At 46.1% G+C, this 18,841-nt stretch overlaps 1 protein-coding gene across 6 annotated transcripts in view; it reads left to right on the forward strand.

Annotated features, from left to right (window-relative positions):
• LOC129700722 (netrin receptor UNC5C-like) overlaps window positions 1-18,841 on the forward strand; it is a 286,525-nt gene that overhangs the window by 220,626 nt on the left and 47,058 nt on the right. For all 6 annotated transcript variants that reach the window (XM_055641363.1, XM_055641371.1, XM_055641344.1 and 3 more), the window contains 2 exons: window positions 6,996-7,176; window positions 12,530-12,697. In XM_055641363.1, the coding sequence (XP_055497338.1) occupies window positions 6,996-7,176; window positions 12,530-12,697 (349 nt within the window). The remainder of the gene's footprint in view (window positions 1-6,995; window positions 7,177-12,529; window positions 12,698-18,841) is intronic.

Consider the following 18,841-nt stretch of genomic DNA (forward strand, 5'->3'; position numbering starts at 1 on the left):
ATACACGACTAAGCAGAGGAAATTGCATGGAGTATGAGGAAGTGTTCACACCCGAAGCATCACCTATTCCTTTTCGACAGAGATGCTGCCTGACCTGCCACCAGCATTTTGAGATTTAGTTTAATTTTGTTCAGAGATACTGTGTGGGAACAGGCCCTTCGGCCCACCAAGGACACGCCGGCCAGCACTATCCTACACACTATGGACAATTTACAAATGAATGAACCTACAAACCAGAGCACCCGTAATCGGTATCAAACCGGGGTCTCTGGCGCTGTAAGGCAACAACTCTACTGCTGCACACTGTCTTTCTGAAGCAGGGAAGGTGGTGATGCTGTGAAACTAGATGCAGGCAGGTGGATTGCAACCTAATGGTATGAACGTTGTATTCTCTGATTTTAAGTAAGATCCCCTTACACCCCTCTCTCTTTCCCGTGCCCATCCCATGCGCCTATTTCTCCCACTATCCCGCACAAGTTGTCCTATTCCTTTCCCCTCCTTTGTACATTCGTCTGGAGTGGTAGGGATGCTGCCTTACAGCACCAGAGACCCGGGTTTGATCCCGACTACTGGTGCTGTCTGCACGGAGTGACCACATCAATTTCTCTGGGTGCTCCGGTTTCCTCCCACACTCCATAGACGTGCAAGTTTGTAGGTTAATTGGCTTTGGTAAAATTGTGAATTGTTCCTAGTGCGTAGGATGGTGTTACTGTACGGGGTGAGACGGGTCAGTGTGGACTCTTTGGGCCGAAGGGCCTGTTTCCACAATGTATCTCAAAACTGAACTAAACTACCCCACCCACCCCCCCCCCCCCCCCCCCCCCCCCAGCTTGAGTTTGTTTAAGTTTAGTTTGTTTTGTATATATTTTGTTTTATATAGAATTTAAATTCTGAATCGAGTTTATCTTTGGAAAAATAACCTTCCCAGCAGCTACTGAGGTGCAGTCATTCATGGTTTTTATACTTATGCCACAGAAGGAGGCCATTTGGCCCATGCTGTCTAAATTGGAAGGTATTAACCAGAAGAATAGGTTGAACAAACTTGGATTGTTTTCTCTGGAGCACCAGGATAAAAGTAATAAAATTTAGTGCAAGATAAAATTCTGTAAAGTCCCATTAAAGATAGTCTGAGGGGATGGGAGGTCAGGGTTGCTCTCTAGTTGGTGATAGGATGGTTCAGTTTCCTGATAACAGCTGGGAAGAAACTGTCCCTGTATCAGGAGCTGTGCGTTTTCACACTACTGTACCTCTTACCTGATGGGAGAGGGGAGAAGAGGGGGTGACCAGGACGAGACTGATCCTTGATTATACTGGTGGCCTTGCAGTGGCAGCGTGAAGTGTAGATGGAGTCAATGGAAGGGAGGTTGATTTGTGTGATGGTCTGGGCAGTGTCCATAACACTGCAATTTCTTGTAGTCTTGGATGGAGCTGCTTCCAAACAAAGACTATGGTGCAAGACTTTGGGGGTTGTGTCTGTTCGGGGGGTGATGTACGTTGCGGTGCGAAGTGCCAATGTGGTCATATGTGTCTCACTAACATCCCACAACCACATTGGAGAGCAACACTACCACCTGCTGGCCTGCGCAGCAACTGCTTGGAGAAAAAGCCAGAGACTGTGAAACCGATTAGGGACAAACAGCCTGGAAACATGCCCTTCAGCTCAACTTGCCCATGCCGACCAACATACCCCATCTACCCCTAGTCCCACCTGCCTGCATTTAGCCCTTATCCCTCTAAACCTATCCTATCCAGGTAGGTACCTGTCCAAATGTCTTTTTAATGTTGTTATATAGTGCCTGCCTCAATTATCTCCTCTGGCAGCTTGTTCCATATACCCAACACACTCTGTTTGTAAAGGTTGTCCCTCAGGTTCCTATTAAACTTCCCCCTCTTACCTTAAACCTACCGTATGTCCTCTGGTTCTTGATTCCCCTACTCACCATAAAATAGTCTTTTGGGATTCTTTCAGGGATGTTCTCAGAGCATAGTACACAGAACAGTGCAGGAACAGGCCCTTCAGCCCTCAATGTCCGTGCTGGACATGATGCCAAACTGAACTAATCTCTGCCTGCACGTGATCCGTATCCTTCTATTTGCTATATAACCACGCGCCAATTCAAAATTCTCTTAAGCACCACTATCGTATCTGCCTCCACCGCCACTTCTTGCGGCATGTTCCAGTCACCCACCACTCTCTGCGTAAAAAAAAATATTGTTTTTATTGAATGATTGTTTATATTATTGTTTATTGGTGATAATACAACATCCCCACCTAACCCAACACAAGGTGGGTGACACAGCGGTACAGCGGTAGAGTTGCTGCCTTACAGCGCCAAGGACCCAGGGTTCAATCCTGACTACAGCGTTTGTATATTCTCCCTGTGACCGCGTGGGTTTTCTCCAGGTGCTCCGGTTTCCTCCCACACTTTAAAGACGTACAGGTTTGTAGGTTATTTAGCTTTGGTAAAAAAATGTAAAATTGTCCCTAGTGTGTAGGATGGTGATAGTGTATGGGATGGTCGCTGGTCAGTGCGGACTCGGAGTCCGAAGGGCCTGTTTCTGCTCTGTATCGCTAAAGTCTAAAGATGCATCTACATTTTAAGCGTTTAGGCAAGCATACAAACAGACAGAGGGACGTGGACCTTGTGCAGGCAAATGTACACATTAAATCACTGGTATTGGTATTCAACGGGTGAGGCAGCATCTATGGAGCGAAGGAATATGCAACATTTCGGGGCGAGACACTTCTTCAGACTGAGATTCTCCAGCTTTTTTGCCTATCTTCGATTTTTCCAGCATAGAAACATAGAAACATAGAAAATAGGTGCAGTAGTAGGCCATTCCGCCCCTTCGAGCCTGCACCGCCATTCAATATGATCATGGCTGATCATCCAACTCAGTATCCTGTACCTGCCTTCTCTCCATAACCCCTGATACCTTTAACCACAAGGGCCACATCTAACTCCCTCTTATATATAGCCAATGAACTGTCCTCAACTACCTCCTGTGGCAGGGAATTCCAGAGATTCACCACTCTCTGGGTGAAAAATGTTTTACTCATCTCGTTCCTAAAAGATTTCCCCCTTATCCTTAAACTGTTCTGGACTTCCCCAACATCGGGAACAATCTTTTTGTATCTAGCCTGTCCAACCCCTTAAGAATTTTGTAAATTTCTATAGGATCCCCCCTCAATCTTTTAAATTCTAGCGAGTATAAACCGAGTCTATCCAGTCTTTCTTCATATGAAAGTCCTGACATCCCAGGAATCAGTCTGGTGAACCTTCTCTGTACTCCCTCTATGGCAAGAATGTCTTTCCTCAGATTAGGGGACCAAAACTGTACGCAATACTCCAGGCATGGTCTCACCAAGACCCTGTACAACTGCAGTAGAACCTCCCTGCTCCTATATTCAAATCCTTTTGCTATGAATGCTAACATACCATTCACTTTCTTCACTGCCTGCTGCACCTGCATGCCTACTTTCAATGACTGGTGTACCATGACACCCAGGTCTTGTTGCATCTCCCCTTTTCCTAATTGGCCACCATTCAGATAATAGTCTACTTTCCTGTTTTTGCCACCAAAGTGGATAACCTCACATTTATCCACATTATACTGCATCTGCCATGCATTTGCCCACTCACCCAGCCTGTCCAAGTCATCTTGCAGCCTCCTAACATCCTCCTCACAGCTAACACTGCCCCCCAGCTTTGTGTCATCCACAAACTTGGGGATGTTGCATTCAATTCCGTCCAAATCATTAATATATATTGTAAATAGCTGGGGTCCCAGCACTAAGCCTTGCAGTGCCCCACTAGTCACTGCCTACCATTCTGAAAAGGACCAGTTTACTCCTACTCTTTGCTTCCTGTCTGCCAGCCAGTTCTCTATCAACATCAATACTGAACCCCCAATACCGTGTGCTTTAAGTTTTCATCTGCAGTTCTTTCTTAAACACTGGTATTAGTTGATTATTATCACGTGCCAAATTACAGTGAAAAGCTTTTGTTTGTGTTCTGTCCAATTAAATCAATTAAATCAGATTGCACTAAACACGAGTACAATCAAGCGGTACACAAGTACAACAGTGGTGCACAGAGAAAAATGCCAGTGCTGAATATACAGTTAGAGCATCATAGCTTTACAGTTCCAGCGAAAAAGTCCAATGTCCGTATAGAAGTAGGTTGGAAGATCAGGACTGCACCCTAATTTATGGGAGGATGGTTCAGTAGTCTGATAATAGCGGGCAAGAAACTGCTACTGAATCTGATGGTACGCGCTTTGAGGTTTTGTATCTGCTGCCCGATGGGAGAGGGGACAAAAGGGAATGACTGGGGTGAAAAAGATCCTGGATTTTGTTATTTGCTTTCCCGAGTGCGTGATGTGTAGATGGAGTTGGTGGTGAGGATGTTGGTTTGTGCGAGATAGACAGGGCAGCAATACAATACAATACAATTTATTTATTTGTCATTTGGACCCCTTGAGGTCCAAACGAAATGCCGTTTCTGCAGCCTTCATTACAAAACAAAAGACCCGAGACACAAAACAATTTACACAAACATCCATCACATCGCTGTGATGGAAGGCAAAAATACTTATCTCTCCACTGCAATCTCCCTCCCCCCCGATGTCAGAGTCAAAGTCAAAGCCCCGGCTTGCGATGGCGATTGTCCCGCGGCCATTAAAGCCACGCCGGGTGGTGCAAGGTCGCACACCGGGTCTTGTTGTTAGAGCCCCCGGCGTGCGCTCGCAAAGTCCTGCGGCCATTCCAAGCTGCGCGGGGCGGTGATGTAAGGCCCCGCTCCAGGTGCTCTTCAACCCCGCAACTTGGGCGGGAGAAGTCGCCGCTGCGGAAGCCCTGAAAAGCGGTCTCCGAGCAGGGACCCACGGGCTCCCGGTGTTGCCGTCCGCCAGACCCGCAGTTGCAGCCTCCGAATCTCCGGGGGTCGGGTGGTAGCAGCAGCAGCGCTCCTCCACAGCTCCAACCGCTCCGGACTCCGCCAGCTCCGCGACGGTGAGGTGAGTAGTCGGCAGCTCCACAACTGGAGCCCCAGGTCATTCCTGTTGGAGGCCGCACAGTGACGCAATGGTAGAGCAGCTGCCTCACAGTGCCAGAGACTCCGGTTCGATCCTGACTAGGGGTGCTGATGGTGCAGAGTTTGTACGTTGTCCCTGTGACCCCATGGGTTTTCTCCAGTTTCTTCCCACACTCTAAAGATGTACAGGTTAGTAGGCTTTGGTAGAAAATGTAAATCGTCCCACGTGTGTAGGATAGTGCTAGTAGAGTACGGGGTCGCTGGACGGCATGGACTCAGTGGGCCGAAAGGCTTGTTTCAGCTCTGTATCTCTAAAATCTAAAGACAGGGTTACATCTATTTCTATGCCCCTCATGATTTTATAAACCTCTAAGGTCATTCCGCAGCTTCCCTTCACCCCAACCTATCTAGTCTCTCCTGATAACTCAAGCTATCCCTCCACTCCTGGTAACATTCTTGTGAATTTTATTTCCCACCATTTCCAACTTAATGATATGTTTCCTGTAGCTAGGTGACCAGATCTGCACAAAATACTCCAAGTGCAGTCTCAGCAACGTCTTGCTCATTTGTTACAAGGTGTCCCACCTCTTGTGCAAGTCGATCGTTGATTTTCCGGCAGGTTTGAAGTCCTGCCGAAAAAAGTCCCGCACCTCCATTAATTCAGACAAAGTTACAGGAGCACACTTGAAATTCCCAACTCCCAACTCATGCCCTCTGTGATCTTCCAAGCATTTCCAGCGTATGCAGTTTTTATTTCAGATTTCCAGCATCTGCAGGTATTTCTACGGATCAATTTTAGATATTATTGAGTTGTGGTTTGATGTTTAATCTGCTTCATGTTCCTAGGGAGTAGGAATTAGTGTTCCCTCAGGTTTTACTTGACCTTTCCTGTAATTTCCTCTCCACTCATTTACCCAATCATTTTCCCTTGTGATCTTATACACCTCTGGTTCTTGATTCCCCTGCTTCGGGCACGAGACTCTGTGCATTTACACACAATCTATTCCTCTCATGATTTTGTACACCTCAATAAATCACCCCTCATCCTCCTGCGTTCCAAGGAATAAAGTCCTAGCCTGCCCAACTTCTCCCTGTAGTTAAAGCCCTGGAGTATTGGAAACCTCAGAGTAAATCTTCTCTGCATTCTTTCCAGCTTGACAATATCTTTCCTACAACATGGTGACCAAAACTGGACACCATATTCTAAATGTGGCCACAGTGATGTCTTGGCACAACTGTAACTTGTCCTCCCAACTTCTATGCTCAAGATAGACACAAAGTTCTTGAGTAACTCAGTGGGTCAGGCAACATCTCTGGGGAAAATGGCTAGGTGATGTTTCTGGTCGGGACCCTAGCCAGATAAGCTCATTGTTGGCCAGGGAAGGTGTGATCTCAAGAGGGAAACAACGTGGAGACAGGTAAAACGACGAGGGTGGAGGAGGTCAAAGGGGCGGGAGTATGAGACGGTTGCTTAAAATCGGAGAATTCAATGTTCATACCATTGGGTTGTAAGCTAACCAAACAAAATATGAGGTGCTGTTCCTCCAATTTGCCTTTAATTTATTGTCACTTGTACCCAGGTATAGTGAAAAGCTGTTGTTGTGTGCTATCCAGTCAGCGGAAAGACAATACATGATCTCAATCGAGTCATCCACAGTTGTCGGATGGATACATGATCTGTTGGAGTAGAGATTTAAAGGAGTGGAGTGATTGTAATGCATGATTGCAGATCCACTTCTGGGACCAGCGCACAAAGAGTCGCCTGGGTTGGGTGCCATCTTGGATCAAAATCCACGTTTTGGTCTCACTCTGGCGTGAAGAGCTGGAGGCATGAAAATACTCAATAATCTGACTGATGATGTTAAGGGGACTGGGAAGGTTGTTGGGCCTATTGCCCGAGGGTGCGTTTGACCGATGGCACGGAATCTAACTGTGTGGCTGGTTCTCTTGGATGCCTAGGTGGAGTGGCTGAGGAACGAGGAAGTCATTGACCCCGAGGAAGATCAGAACTTCTACCTGACCATCGACTACAACCTGATCATCAAGCAAGCCCGACTCTCCGACACAGCCAACTATACGTGTGTGGCCAAAAACATTGTGGCTCGGCGTAGGAGCACAACAGCCACTGTCATTGTCTACGGTGAGTGAATTCACCAGCCCGGTGCAGACAGCATTGTGACCACAAGCCCGTACATGGCCAATGAGGTAACATTCAAGTCGGGTTAGGTTTATTATTGTCACATGTACCGAGGTACAGTGAAAGGTTTTATTTTGCATGATATCCATTCAGATACATTCCTAAGTCCATCAGTTGTCGGAGCAGCACAGTAGCACAGCAGTAGAGTTGCTGCCTTACAGCGCCAGGTATCCAGGTTCGATCCTGACTACGGATGCTATCTGTATGAAGTTTGTACGTTCTCCTTTTGACCTCCCACACTCCAAAGGCATACAGGTTTGGAGTTTAATTGGCTTCGGTAATATTATAAATTGTCCCTAGTGTGTAGGACAGTGTGAGTGGACACTGGCCAGCACAAACTAGGGGGATCGAAGGGCCTGTTTCCGCGTTGTAGCTCCAAAATCTAAGGAACAGAGTTAGGCCATTCAGCCCACTGACATCAGCTAATACTATACATAAATACAATCATGTCAAACTTGAATACCAGCAGTAGAAAGAGGGAAGATACAGAGCACAGGATATAGTTCTCTGCATTGCAGCGTTCCAATTCCACAGACACAGTCCAATGTCCCCATTGGGGTAGAGGTGAATCGGACAGTACCCTAATTTATGGAAGGACCATTCAAAAGTCTGAGAACAGAGCTGAAGAGGCTGTTCCTGAGTCTGGTGGTGTGTGTTTTCAAGCTTTGGTATCTTCTGCCAGACGGGAGAAAAAGAAATGGCAGTGGTGGGAAAATGTGTTGTTTCTGTTGGCTATTTTTCGGAGGCAGCGTGAAGTGTAGATGGAATCAATGGTGTGAAGTCTGGTCTGTGTGATGGATTGGGCAACACCTGCACTCTCTGCAATTTCTTGTGGTCTTGGGCGGAGTTGTTGCCAAACCGAGCTGTGATGCAAGCGGACAGTAAGCTTCAGACTCAGCAGCAAATGTATTGGACTAAATTACAGGGCATAGCTTTAAATTAAGAGAGGCAAAGTTTAAAGGAGATGTGTGGGGCAGGTTTTTTTTACACAGAGTGTGGTGGGTGCCTGGAATGTGCTGCCAGGAGACAGATACGATAGTGGCATTTAAGCCGTGTTTGTCATTACTACATCTTTGACAATGACCTGTGCAGGGGTGTCATAGAAACATAGAAAATAGGTGCAGGAGTAGGCCATTCGGCCCTTTGAGCCTGCACCGCCATTCATTATGATCATGGCTGATCATCCAAGTCAGTATTCTGTACCTGCCTTCTCTCCATACCCCCTGATCCCTTTAACCACAAGGGCCACATCTAACCCTCTTTAATATAGCAACAGGAGTTATGGGGAGAAGTTATGGGGAGAAGGCAGCAGTATGGGGTTGGGAGGGAAACATAGGTCGACTATGGTTGAGTGGCCGAGTAAACTCGCTGGGCCGAATGGCCTAATTCTGTTCCTGGAACTTATGAAGCCTGATGGAATGTTCAGACATAATAAAAGGCAGCATGGTGGAATCAGTAGTTAAGAGTCATATCGAAAATATTAAACATGTTTCACAGTCCAGCATAGGAACGGGCCCTTTGGTCACCATGTCTATGCTGATCATGATACCAACATGAACCAATCTCCTCCAGCTGCAAGTGATCCATATCCCTCCATCCCCTGCATATCCATGTGCCCATCAAAAAGACTCCTATTGTATCTGCCTTCACCACACCCCCGGCAGCTTGTTCCAGGCACCCACCGCCCTCTGTGTAAAAAACACAACTCCTTTAAACTTTGAAAACACCGTGATATAAAAGCACAGGATCATAACAAAGGAAAGATCTTCATTACTATAGCACCCGAAAAAAAGCATTACCACCAATGTCACTTTCTTCACCCATTTCTGAATCACCCCCGCTGGCCCCTCTCACTCACCTCATCCACCTATCACTCACTGGGCTGGGGTGGGAGATTGCAACCTTCACGTGGTCCGACTTTTTCGACGAATACAATCAACCGGGCGTGCACAATCAAATAAGATCAAACAGAACAAGTTGTCCTGCAACTTTAGGCTGTGCACGCCATACGCAAGAAGAAGAAGAGACTCACTGGATTTTGTTTCACCCTCACCTCTGTTTTCCACCTTTCTCCCTCCCTCACCCCCACGCCATCAATCTGAAGATGGGACCTGACCCAAAATGCCGTCTGTCCATTCTCCTCCACAGATGCTGTCTGACCCACAGAGTTCCTCCAGCACTTTGTGTTTTGCTCCATGTTCTATCGTCTGCAGTTCCTAATGTCTCCATGAACTTCGGATCATTGGTGTAATAAATATCACAGAGAGTAGCAGCCATTTTTGAAATTATTCCTGGTTTAACAGGCATTAAAAAATTCTGGGAAATATTAAAGAGGTGTGTACCTTGTGAAATCCTTTAATCTCACTAGGGAGATCTCTTATACTCTGAAATCCTTGTGATTAAATATCAGTTAATTAGGTCATCTTCAACTCCTTAATTAAAATATTCATCCAGGTTTCATTGAAGTAGTATTTCCAATTAATTAGTTCCAAATTAGATTGTGGCTCTGCTGCCATGTCAGATCACAACCCTAATCCTTCGCTGAAGGTCTGCTTTAATATGTATTAAAGGAACAATAGAGTCATACAGCGTGGAAACAGGCCCTTCGGCCCAACTTGCTCACACCGACCAACATGTCCCACCTACAACACTCCCACCTGCCTGTACTTAGCTTACATCCTTGTAAACCTATTCTATCCATGTAACAGATCCAGAGTGGTCCTGAGCTTCTATTTACCTCATAGGAGACCCTCAGACTATCTTTTATCGGAATTTACTGGACTTTATCTTGCACTAAACATTATTCCCTTTATCATGTATCTGCAAACTGTGGATGGTGAGATTGTAATCATCATGTTATCTTTCCGTTGACTGGTCAGCGCGTAACAAAAGCTTTTCACAGTACCTCAGTACACGTGACAATAAGCTAAACTAAACTACCTGTCTAAATGTCTCTCAAATTTTATGAGAGTAACTGCCTCAACTACCTCCTTCGATAGCTGGTTCCATACACACACCATCCTTTGTATAAACATGTTATCTCTCAGGTTCCCATTAAATTTTCTCCCCCTCACTTTAAACCTATGTCCTCTGGTTCTTGATTCCCCTATTCTGGGTAAAAGACTTTTATCCGATCTATTCCTCTCATGATCTTATACACTTCTATAAAATCACCCCCTCATCCTCCTGTGCTCCAAGGACTAGAGTACCAGGCTGCTCAACCTCTCCCTGTAGCTCACGCCCTCGAGTCCTAGCAACATCATCGTAAAGAGGGTAGTCTACACACCAAGACCCTCAGCAGCATTGATGTACTGAGGGATCTTGGGCTTCAGGTCCACAGTTACCTGAAACTGGCAACAAAAAATGGAGAGAGTGGTTAGGCCAGAATGATGTGGAGGCTTTGGAGGGGGTGCAGAAGATGTCCGTTCACCTGAATGCTGCCTGGATTGGAGAGTATTAGGTATAAGGAGTGGTAGGCCAGACAATAGGTGCAGGAGTAGGCCATTCAGCCCTTCGAACCAGCACCGCCATTCAATGCGATCATGACTGATCATCCACAATCAGTACCCCGTTCCTGCCTTCTCACCCTATCTCCTGACTCCGCTATCTTTATCTAACTCTCTCTTGAAAACATCCAGAGAATTGGCCTCCACTGCCTTCTGAGGGAGAGAATTCCACTGATTCACAATTCTCTGGGTGAAAAAGTTTTTCCTCATCTACGTTCTAAATGGCCTACCCCTTATTCTTAAACTGTGGTGCCTGGTTCTGGACTCCCCCCAACATCGGGAACATGTTTCCTACCTCTAGCATGTCCAATCCCTCAATAATCTTATATGTATCAATAAGATACCCGCTCATCCTTCTAAATTCCAGATTATACAAGCACAGCCGCTCCATTCTATCAACATATGACAGTCCTGCCATCCCGGGAATTAACCTCGTGAACCTACACTGCACTCCCTCAATAGCAAGAATGTCCTTGTCCAAGAGTGACTTGGATTGTTTCTCTGGAGGGTTAGAGATTGAGGGGAGACCTGATAAAAAATTGTTAGAGGCCTAGATAGGGTAGACAGTCAGAACGTTTTTCCCAAGGTGGAAGTCAAAGACTAGAGGGCACAGCTTTAAGGTGAGAGAAGCAAAGTCATAAGTGGATGAGTGTAGCAAGTTTTTTACACAGAGGGTGGTGGATGCCTGGAACACACTGTCAGGGTGATTTGGAGGCAGATAGTGTCTTCAAAGAGGCTTTTAAATAGGCACATTGATATGCAGGGAATGGAGGAATATGGATCATGTACAGAGAGATGAGATTAGTTCAGCCTGGCATCATGTTCGGCACAGATATTGTGGGCCGAAGGGCCTGTTGCTGTGCTGTGCCTTTCTGTGTTCCATTTCTATGTAAATCGTGTCTGCACTCTTTCTAGCTTAATGGCATCTTTCCTACGGCAGGGTGACCAAGACTGAAGACAATAATCCAAGTATAGAAGTAGAAACAAGGAACTGCAGGTGCTGGCTTATAACAAAGATAGACATAAAGTGCTGGAGTAACTCAGTGGATCTTCCTACTGTGGGAAAGAGTTGCTGGAGCATTGGTGTTGCATCTCAGTCACTCCTTGTCTGGATGTACGAGTGTTTTTTATGTGCCGCTACTTGCCAGTACAGCGTATCTTTATAGCTGTGATCTGCAAGGGTTTGAGCAATGGAGGCTGAGGGGCGATATTGCCAAGGTGCATAAAATCATGAGGGGAATAGATTGCAGAACGCACATTCTTTTATTCCATGGTAGGGAATTCAAACACTGGAGAGCAATGGTTTAAAATGAGAGAGAAATGGGCCAAACGCAGGCAAATGGGAGGAGTGTAGATGGGGCCGCATGGGACCACGTGGGTTTTCTCTGGGTGTTCCAGGTTCCTCCCACACTCCAAAGACATACAGGTTTTTAGGTTAATTGGCTTTGGTAAGAAATTGTAAATTGTCGTTAGTGTGTACGATTGTGTTAGTGTACGGGGGTGATTGCTGGTCGGCGCGGAATCAGTGGGCCGATGAGCCAGTTTCCACGCTGTAGCGACTTTAGAAAGTCAGCAAAGGTGATATTTTGGGTCGAGGCCGTTTACAGCCTGGCTCGACCTGAAACATCACCGATCCATGCTGCCTGACCCACTGAGTTACGCCAGCACGTTGTTGTGTAATAACCAGCCAGCTGCAGTTCTATGTTTCTAATTCCTGCCTCTTACATCTCGGTTCTCAATCTGTGCTAACACTGTCTCAACATCTTCTCCCTCTCTCCCCATCTCCCCAGTGAACGGAGGCTGGTCCTCATGGATGGAGTGGACCTCCTGTAACAGTCGCTGTGGCCGGGGCTACCAGAAACGCACGCGGACCTGCACCAATCCCACGCCCATCAACGGAGGTGCCTTCTGCGATGGCCAGAGTGTCCAGAAAGTTGCCTGCACCACCATGTGTCCCGGTAAATGGAATCCCCCCCCCCCCCCCCCCCCCCCCCCCCCCCCCCCCCCCCCCCCCCACCCCCCCCCCCCCCCCCCCCCCCACCCCCCCCCCCCCCCCCCCCCCCCCCCCCCCCCCCCCCCCCCCCCCCTTGCCATCAACAGCCCACCACTGCATGGCAAATTAAACTGTATAACCCGTTGTCACCTATCCCACAGCCAACATTGGACAATTATGGCTCCACATTTCCTTGATTAGCTTTGTCTTTTGCATATCTTCCATTCATTTGTCCTAAACGCCGTCTATATCTCTCATTTCCCTTTCCCATGACCCTCAGTCTTGAAGAAGGGTCTCGACCCGAAATGCCACCTATTCCTTTCCCCCAGAGATGCTGCTTGACCCGCCCAGTTACTCCAGCGCTTTGTGTTTGACAAATTGTCCCGCAGGTTGGTCCATGTGAAAATTTGTGTGTATCCGCATAATTCGAGATGAATTTGTTTCAATGGTTCGTGAATCTTTTTATGGTCACGTACATGACAAAGGTATGTCAAAGAATCAAATTTCACTGCACCTTAAATGGTACACCTGGCAATAAAGGACCATTGAGCTACAGTGAAATATTTTTAGCATACAGATTAGTGTGATTATTGGCATACAGAAAGCCAATCTCGATTAAATACCCCAGGCATGTCCACATCAAACAGTCACTAGATTTTACACAGTGTGCCACTTTACACAGTCCCAGCTACCGCTGGCCCCCAAGGCCCATTGCAGTCGTCACCTCATTCACATCACCAGTGAACCATCCCGCACTCCTCTCCGGACCTTCACCCTTCATGCCCCGTGGGGGGCTCCCACAGCTGACCTTGAAGGTTCCATTTAAATAGGGAGGCCATCCATTGAAAGAACAAGCTCATTGCTATAACAATATTTAAGTACGATAACAAGAGATTTCGACAGGTGCATGGGTAGGAAAGGTTTAGAGGGATATGGGCCAAACATGGGCATGGGACTAGTGTCTTGATTGGCAAGGGAATATTGGGCCAGTCGGCCTGTTTCCACACTATATGACTATGACTGTAGGAATCATGCAGAACAGGCTATTCAACCTTTCTGGCCTCTCTACCATGTAATGTCATGGCTGATCTTTTTCCTCATCCCCACTTTATCTCATATCAAGATTCAAGAGAGTCGCAAGTGTTTTATTGTCACATGTACTGTAAACTGATTACCGCGATTCCCTTAATATCTATCAATCATTGTGGGCAGCACAGTGGCACAGCAGTAGAGTTGCTGCCTTAGACCCAGGTTCCATCCTGACTACGGGTGCTGTCTGTATGGAGTTTGTATGTTCTCCCGGGACCTGCGTAGATTTTCACCGAGTGCCCTGGATCACACCCACACTCCAAAGATATATAGGTTTGTAGGCTAATTGGCTTGGTAAAATTGTAAATTGTCCCCAGAGTGCGTAGGATAGTGTTAGTGTGCGGGTATCGCTGGTCGGCACGGACTCGGTGAGCCGATGGACCTGTTTCCATGCTGTATTTCTAAACTAGTTCTATCAATCTGTGATTAGGAGTGGACTTGGTGTGGTGCTGAGAGAGTTGGTAACGTCTAAGCACGATACCTATGGGTACTTGAAGCTTTTACATGAGTGTGCATTATTCTGGTCTTTTCTTACTAACACATGGATCGTACGATACATATGTACAGTGACAATGTCTTTGCCAAGTTACACCCACATGAGTTATTTACATATTAAGCATCAGCACAACAAAGTTGTAGTTAAATAAAGGAAAGGAATATCATAGTCATACAGCGTGGAATACATCGCTTTCGGCCCAACTTGCCCACGCCTACGAACATGACCCATCCACACTAGTCACACCTGCCAGTGTTTCGCCCATTACCCTCCAAACCCATCCTATCCATGTACCAAATAACCATATAACCATATAACAGTTACAGCACGGAAAACAGGCCATCTCGGCCCTTCGAGTCCGTGCCGAACACTTATTTTCCCCTAGTCCCATCTACCTGCACTCAGACCATGACCCTCCATCCCTTTCCCGTCCATATACCTATCCAATTTATTTTTAAATGATAAAATCGAACCTTCCTCCACCAATTCCACTGGAAGTTCGTTCTACACAGCTACCACTCTCTGAGTAAAGAAGTTCCCCCTCATGTTACCCCTACACTTCTGTCCCTTAATTCTCAAGTCATGTCCTCTTGTTTGAATCTGTCCTGTCTAACCTGTCTAAATATTTCTTAAAAGTCGTGATTTTACCTGGCTCAACTACAATCTCTGGCAGCTCGTTCCATACACCCACTTACCTTTGTGTATATAAAAAAGTTGCCCCTCAGGTTCCTATTAAATCTTTCCCCCCCTCAGCTTAAACCTCTGTCCTCTGGTTCTCGATTCCCCTACTCTGGGGAAGAGACTGTGCATTCACCCTGACAACACTTCCTTTGTGCCATTGAACATTGACTCTACTCGGAGCCTATAGCAAAGGGATTGCACAGAAAACTCAATAGGGTTGGATAACCGGACATTTAAATGTCTGTGGTGCCTTGAATCATCTTGTTCTCCGATGCTCCCCACCCTTTCCTCCCCCTTGCCCTCCTGCCCTGGAACCCATTGGGAATGTTGCGTCAAAACAAGCAGAGAGCAGACGGGAGACATCCACATCGATGTGTCTGGAATGCCATCCACGTTGGTTTAGTTTAGTCTATTGTCACATGTAGCGAGGTACAGTGAAAAGCTTTTATTATGTGCTAACCGGTCAGCGGAAAGACAAAGCATGATTACAATCAAGCCGTCCACAGTGTACAGATCCCAGATAATGGGAATATCGTTTAGTGCTCATGTCCCTCTCCCCTGACTAGTCTGAAGAAGGGTCTCGACCAGAAACATCTCCCATTCCTTCTCTCCAGAGATGCTACCTGTCCCGCTGAGTTACTCCACCATTTTGTGTCTATCTTCAGATTCGACTATCATCTGCAATTCCTTCCTACATCAATCAAACCTGGATCCACCTCCAGTTCCCCCCACCCCTGCACTTAGCCCGCCTCCTCACGAGCCCATCTCCCCTCCCTATACTCGATGGGAGTTGCCCCCTGTGTGAGTTCAATCCCCAATGACACAGAATGGTTTAGTTTTGTTTTAGTTTTGTTTTAGTTTAGTTTAGTTTAGTTTATTATCAGCACGTGTACCGAGATCCAATGAAAAGCTTTTTTGCTGCGTGCAATCCAGTCAGCAGAAAGCCAATTCATGATCACAATCAAGCTGTCCACAGTGTACAGATGCAGGTTTAGGGGTATAACGTTTAGTGCAAGTTAAAGTTGTGAAGTCCGAAATAATCAAGATAGTCCGAGGGTCTCCGATGAGGTGGATGGTAGCTCAGGACCACCTCTAGTTGTTGATAGGATATTTCAGTTGCCTGATAACAGCTGGGAAAAAACTGTCCCTGAATCTGGAGGTTCTGTATGCGTTTCTGCACATCTGTTTAGTTTAGTTTACTTTATTGTCACATGCACCAAGGTATAGTGAAGTACTTTTTGATCAGTCATCGGAAAGACTATACAGATGCTCCCCAATTTAAGATGCTTTGACTTACGATATTTCAAATTTACGATCGGGAAACGTTTGGCAACAGCAGCGAGCCGCACGTCACTTATGGCCACGTGTATTAAATGCATTTTCGACTTGCGATATTTTAAATTTTCGATGGGTTTTTCGGAATGTAACCCCATCATCGTAGGTTGAGGAGCAGCTGTACATGATTCCAATCGAGCCATCCACAGTGTACAGATACAGGATAATGGGAAACATTTTAATTCAAGATGAGGTCCAGTAATGTCCGATTAAAGATAGTCTGAGGGTCTTCAATGAGGTAGATAGTAGCTAAGGACCGCGACATGGAAACAATGCATGAATATTTACTTTTTAAATACCGACTGGAGAAAAAAAGGCACTTTAAAAGTTTTCTGAGGAGATTTAGATCAATTTACAGTCCTAGATAGCCATGCTGCACAGTGACAGGACAACTGATAAACAAGGTAATGCAATCAATAAGTTAATAGCTAATAGGTGCAGAGAAATTTAGAGAGGCAGAGGCCAGATGAATTGTCTGATAGGTAGATCGATGGGAAGATAGATAGTTAGCAAAATACCAATATATAGCTGAGCTGTTAGATGGACAACAGTTAAATAAATTAGCAAACGAAGGAGGTGTAAAGGCAAGCAAGATCATGGATGCTACTGCTTTGCAGTCATAGTCGTACAGCACGGAAACAGACCCTTCGGCCCGACTTGTCCATGCCGACCAAGATGCCCCATCCAAGCTAGCCCCATTTCCTTGCATTTGTCCCATTGCCATCTAAACTTTTCCTATCCATGTACCTTGTTCAAATGTATTTTACATGTTTTTATAGCACCTGCCTTTAACTATGTCCTCTGGCAGATCGTTCTATATACCCATTACCCTCTTACCCCTCAGGTTCCTATTAAATCTCCCCCCCCCCTCACCTTAATCCTATGTCCTCTGGTTCTAGTTTCCCCTACTCCAGATAAAAGGCTCTGCACATTCACCCTATCTATTAGTAAGATTAAACGAGAACTTATCAGTTCGAAGTTTGATCTGTATTTTATGAGGAGTTACGATGAGGGATTACGTGAAGAACTCGTCCAGCACGCATGCGCGACATACTTCAAAGCAACGGTGTGGAATCACAGAAAGACACAATAATTGAAATAAACATAGTAAAGAAAAGGAGAACTTAAATATCAGTTGATCTCTATAATTGAGGGTGAGTGCGGAGGGCACGTAATCCCTCATCGTAACTTCTCAAAAATAAATATCAAACTTCGAACTGGTAAGTTCTCGTTTAATCTTACTATTTTACTTCGGAGTCACGTGAGTGACTACGTGAAGATTTTAAAGCTCTGTGATTTCAAACCGTGTAACAGTTCATACTTCACTCACTGCCGAAGTCATTCGAGGGAGGAAGTATGTTATCGTAATCAACCATGAATCTGTTTGAAAAGACAATAATGGTGTTTATTAAACAATAACAAAAACAAATTGCTCCTCCGGGCTTAAATTATATAATTGCAGATTCTAATATTTTTTCTGCAAATGATGCAGGTTCTGCCAATGGCTTATTATATTACTGGCTGTATTTGAAACGTTTTTTTCCCAGACCACCCCGCTGTAGCCAGGATGTGGTCCATAGGTACGTCCATCCTCTTAGCCGCCTACGTGGATGCTGCCCTGGTGGAGTGAGTTTTATACACATTAGTATTTACACCAGCGGCTTTCAGCACCTGCTTGAGCCATCTTGAAATAGTTTGGCTCGTCACCCGACCATGAGGTTTCTTGTGGCTGACCCATAAGGCTTTTTCTCTCCCTCGGGGAATTCTTGTTGTGTCAATAAAGTTCAATAAGTGGGTCATGACACATAACTGTGGTTCAGGTGGGTAAGCCCGGAATTCCATGACTGGGCTTGATGTTCCTGACCTGCTCTGTTTGACCAGCCCCTGGATGGTAAATGAGACACCATGTTACAACCATGTTGTCCAATCGTAATAGATGAAGTGACTGGACTATTTGTGCTGAGACAAATGCCATCAGCATGACCGTCTTCAGAGTTAATTGTTCCAGGGTGAGGAACCTGGCTGGTGACCATCCCCTAAGGTATGTCAGGACCACACTGACATCCCAGATTTGGGTGTACCTAGGTCTGGGGGGATTAGAGTTAAATATGCCTCTCATGAGCTTGATCACCAGCGGGTGGGATCCCATGGCCTGTTGTCCTGGTGCCTGAATTAAATAGGCTGACAGAGCACTTCTGGCTGTATTAATGGCGCTGTAGCTGAGTCCTTCATTGTGGTGAAGGCCTGCCAGGAACTCCAGTACATTGGTTACAGTTGTAGTTGAGTATGTGGTTCCTGTGTCCAAACAGTATCTTTCCCACTTCTTGATGTTTGACAAGTATTGTTTCCTTGTGGATACGCGGTGGGATGCTGTCATTGTGTTGATGGTGTTTTCTGACAATCCCAGGCCCAGCAGAGGCCTTTCCAAAATCTGCAACCCAGGAGTTTAATTTTATCGTGGCATGGGTGGCTTATGCCTGATACTGGGTGAGTTAACAAGTCTGGGCT

The sequence above is a fragment of the Leucoraja erinacea genome, chromosome 1, assembly GCF_028641065.1.
Source record: "Leucoraja erinacea ecotype New England chromosome 1, Leri_hhj_1, whole genome shotgun sequence".
In the NCBI taxonomy this organism is placed as follows: domain Eukaryota; kingdom Metazoa; phylum Chordata; class Chondrichthyes; order Rajiformes; family Rajidae; genus Leucoraja; species Leucoraja erinaceus.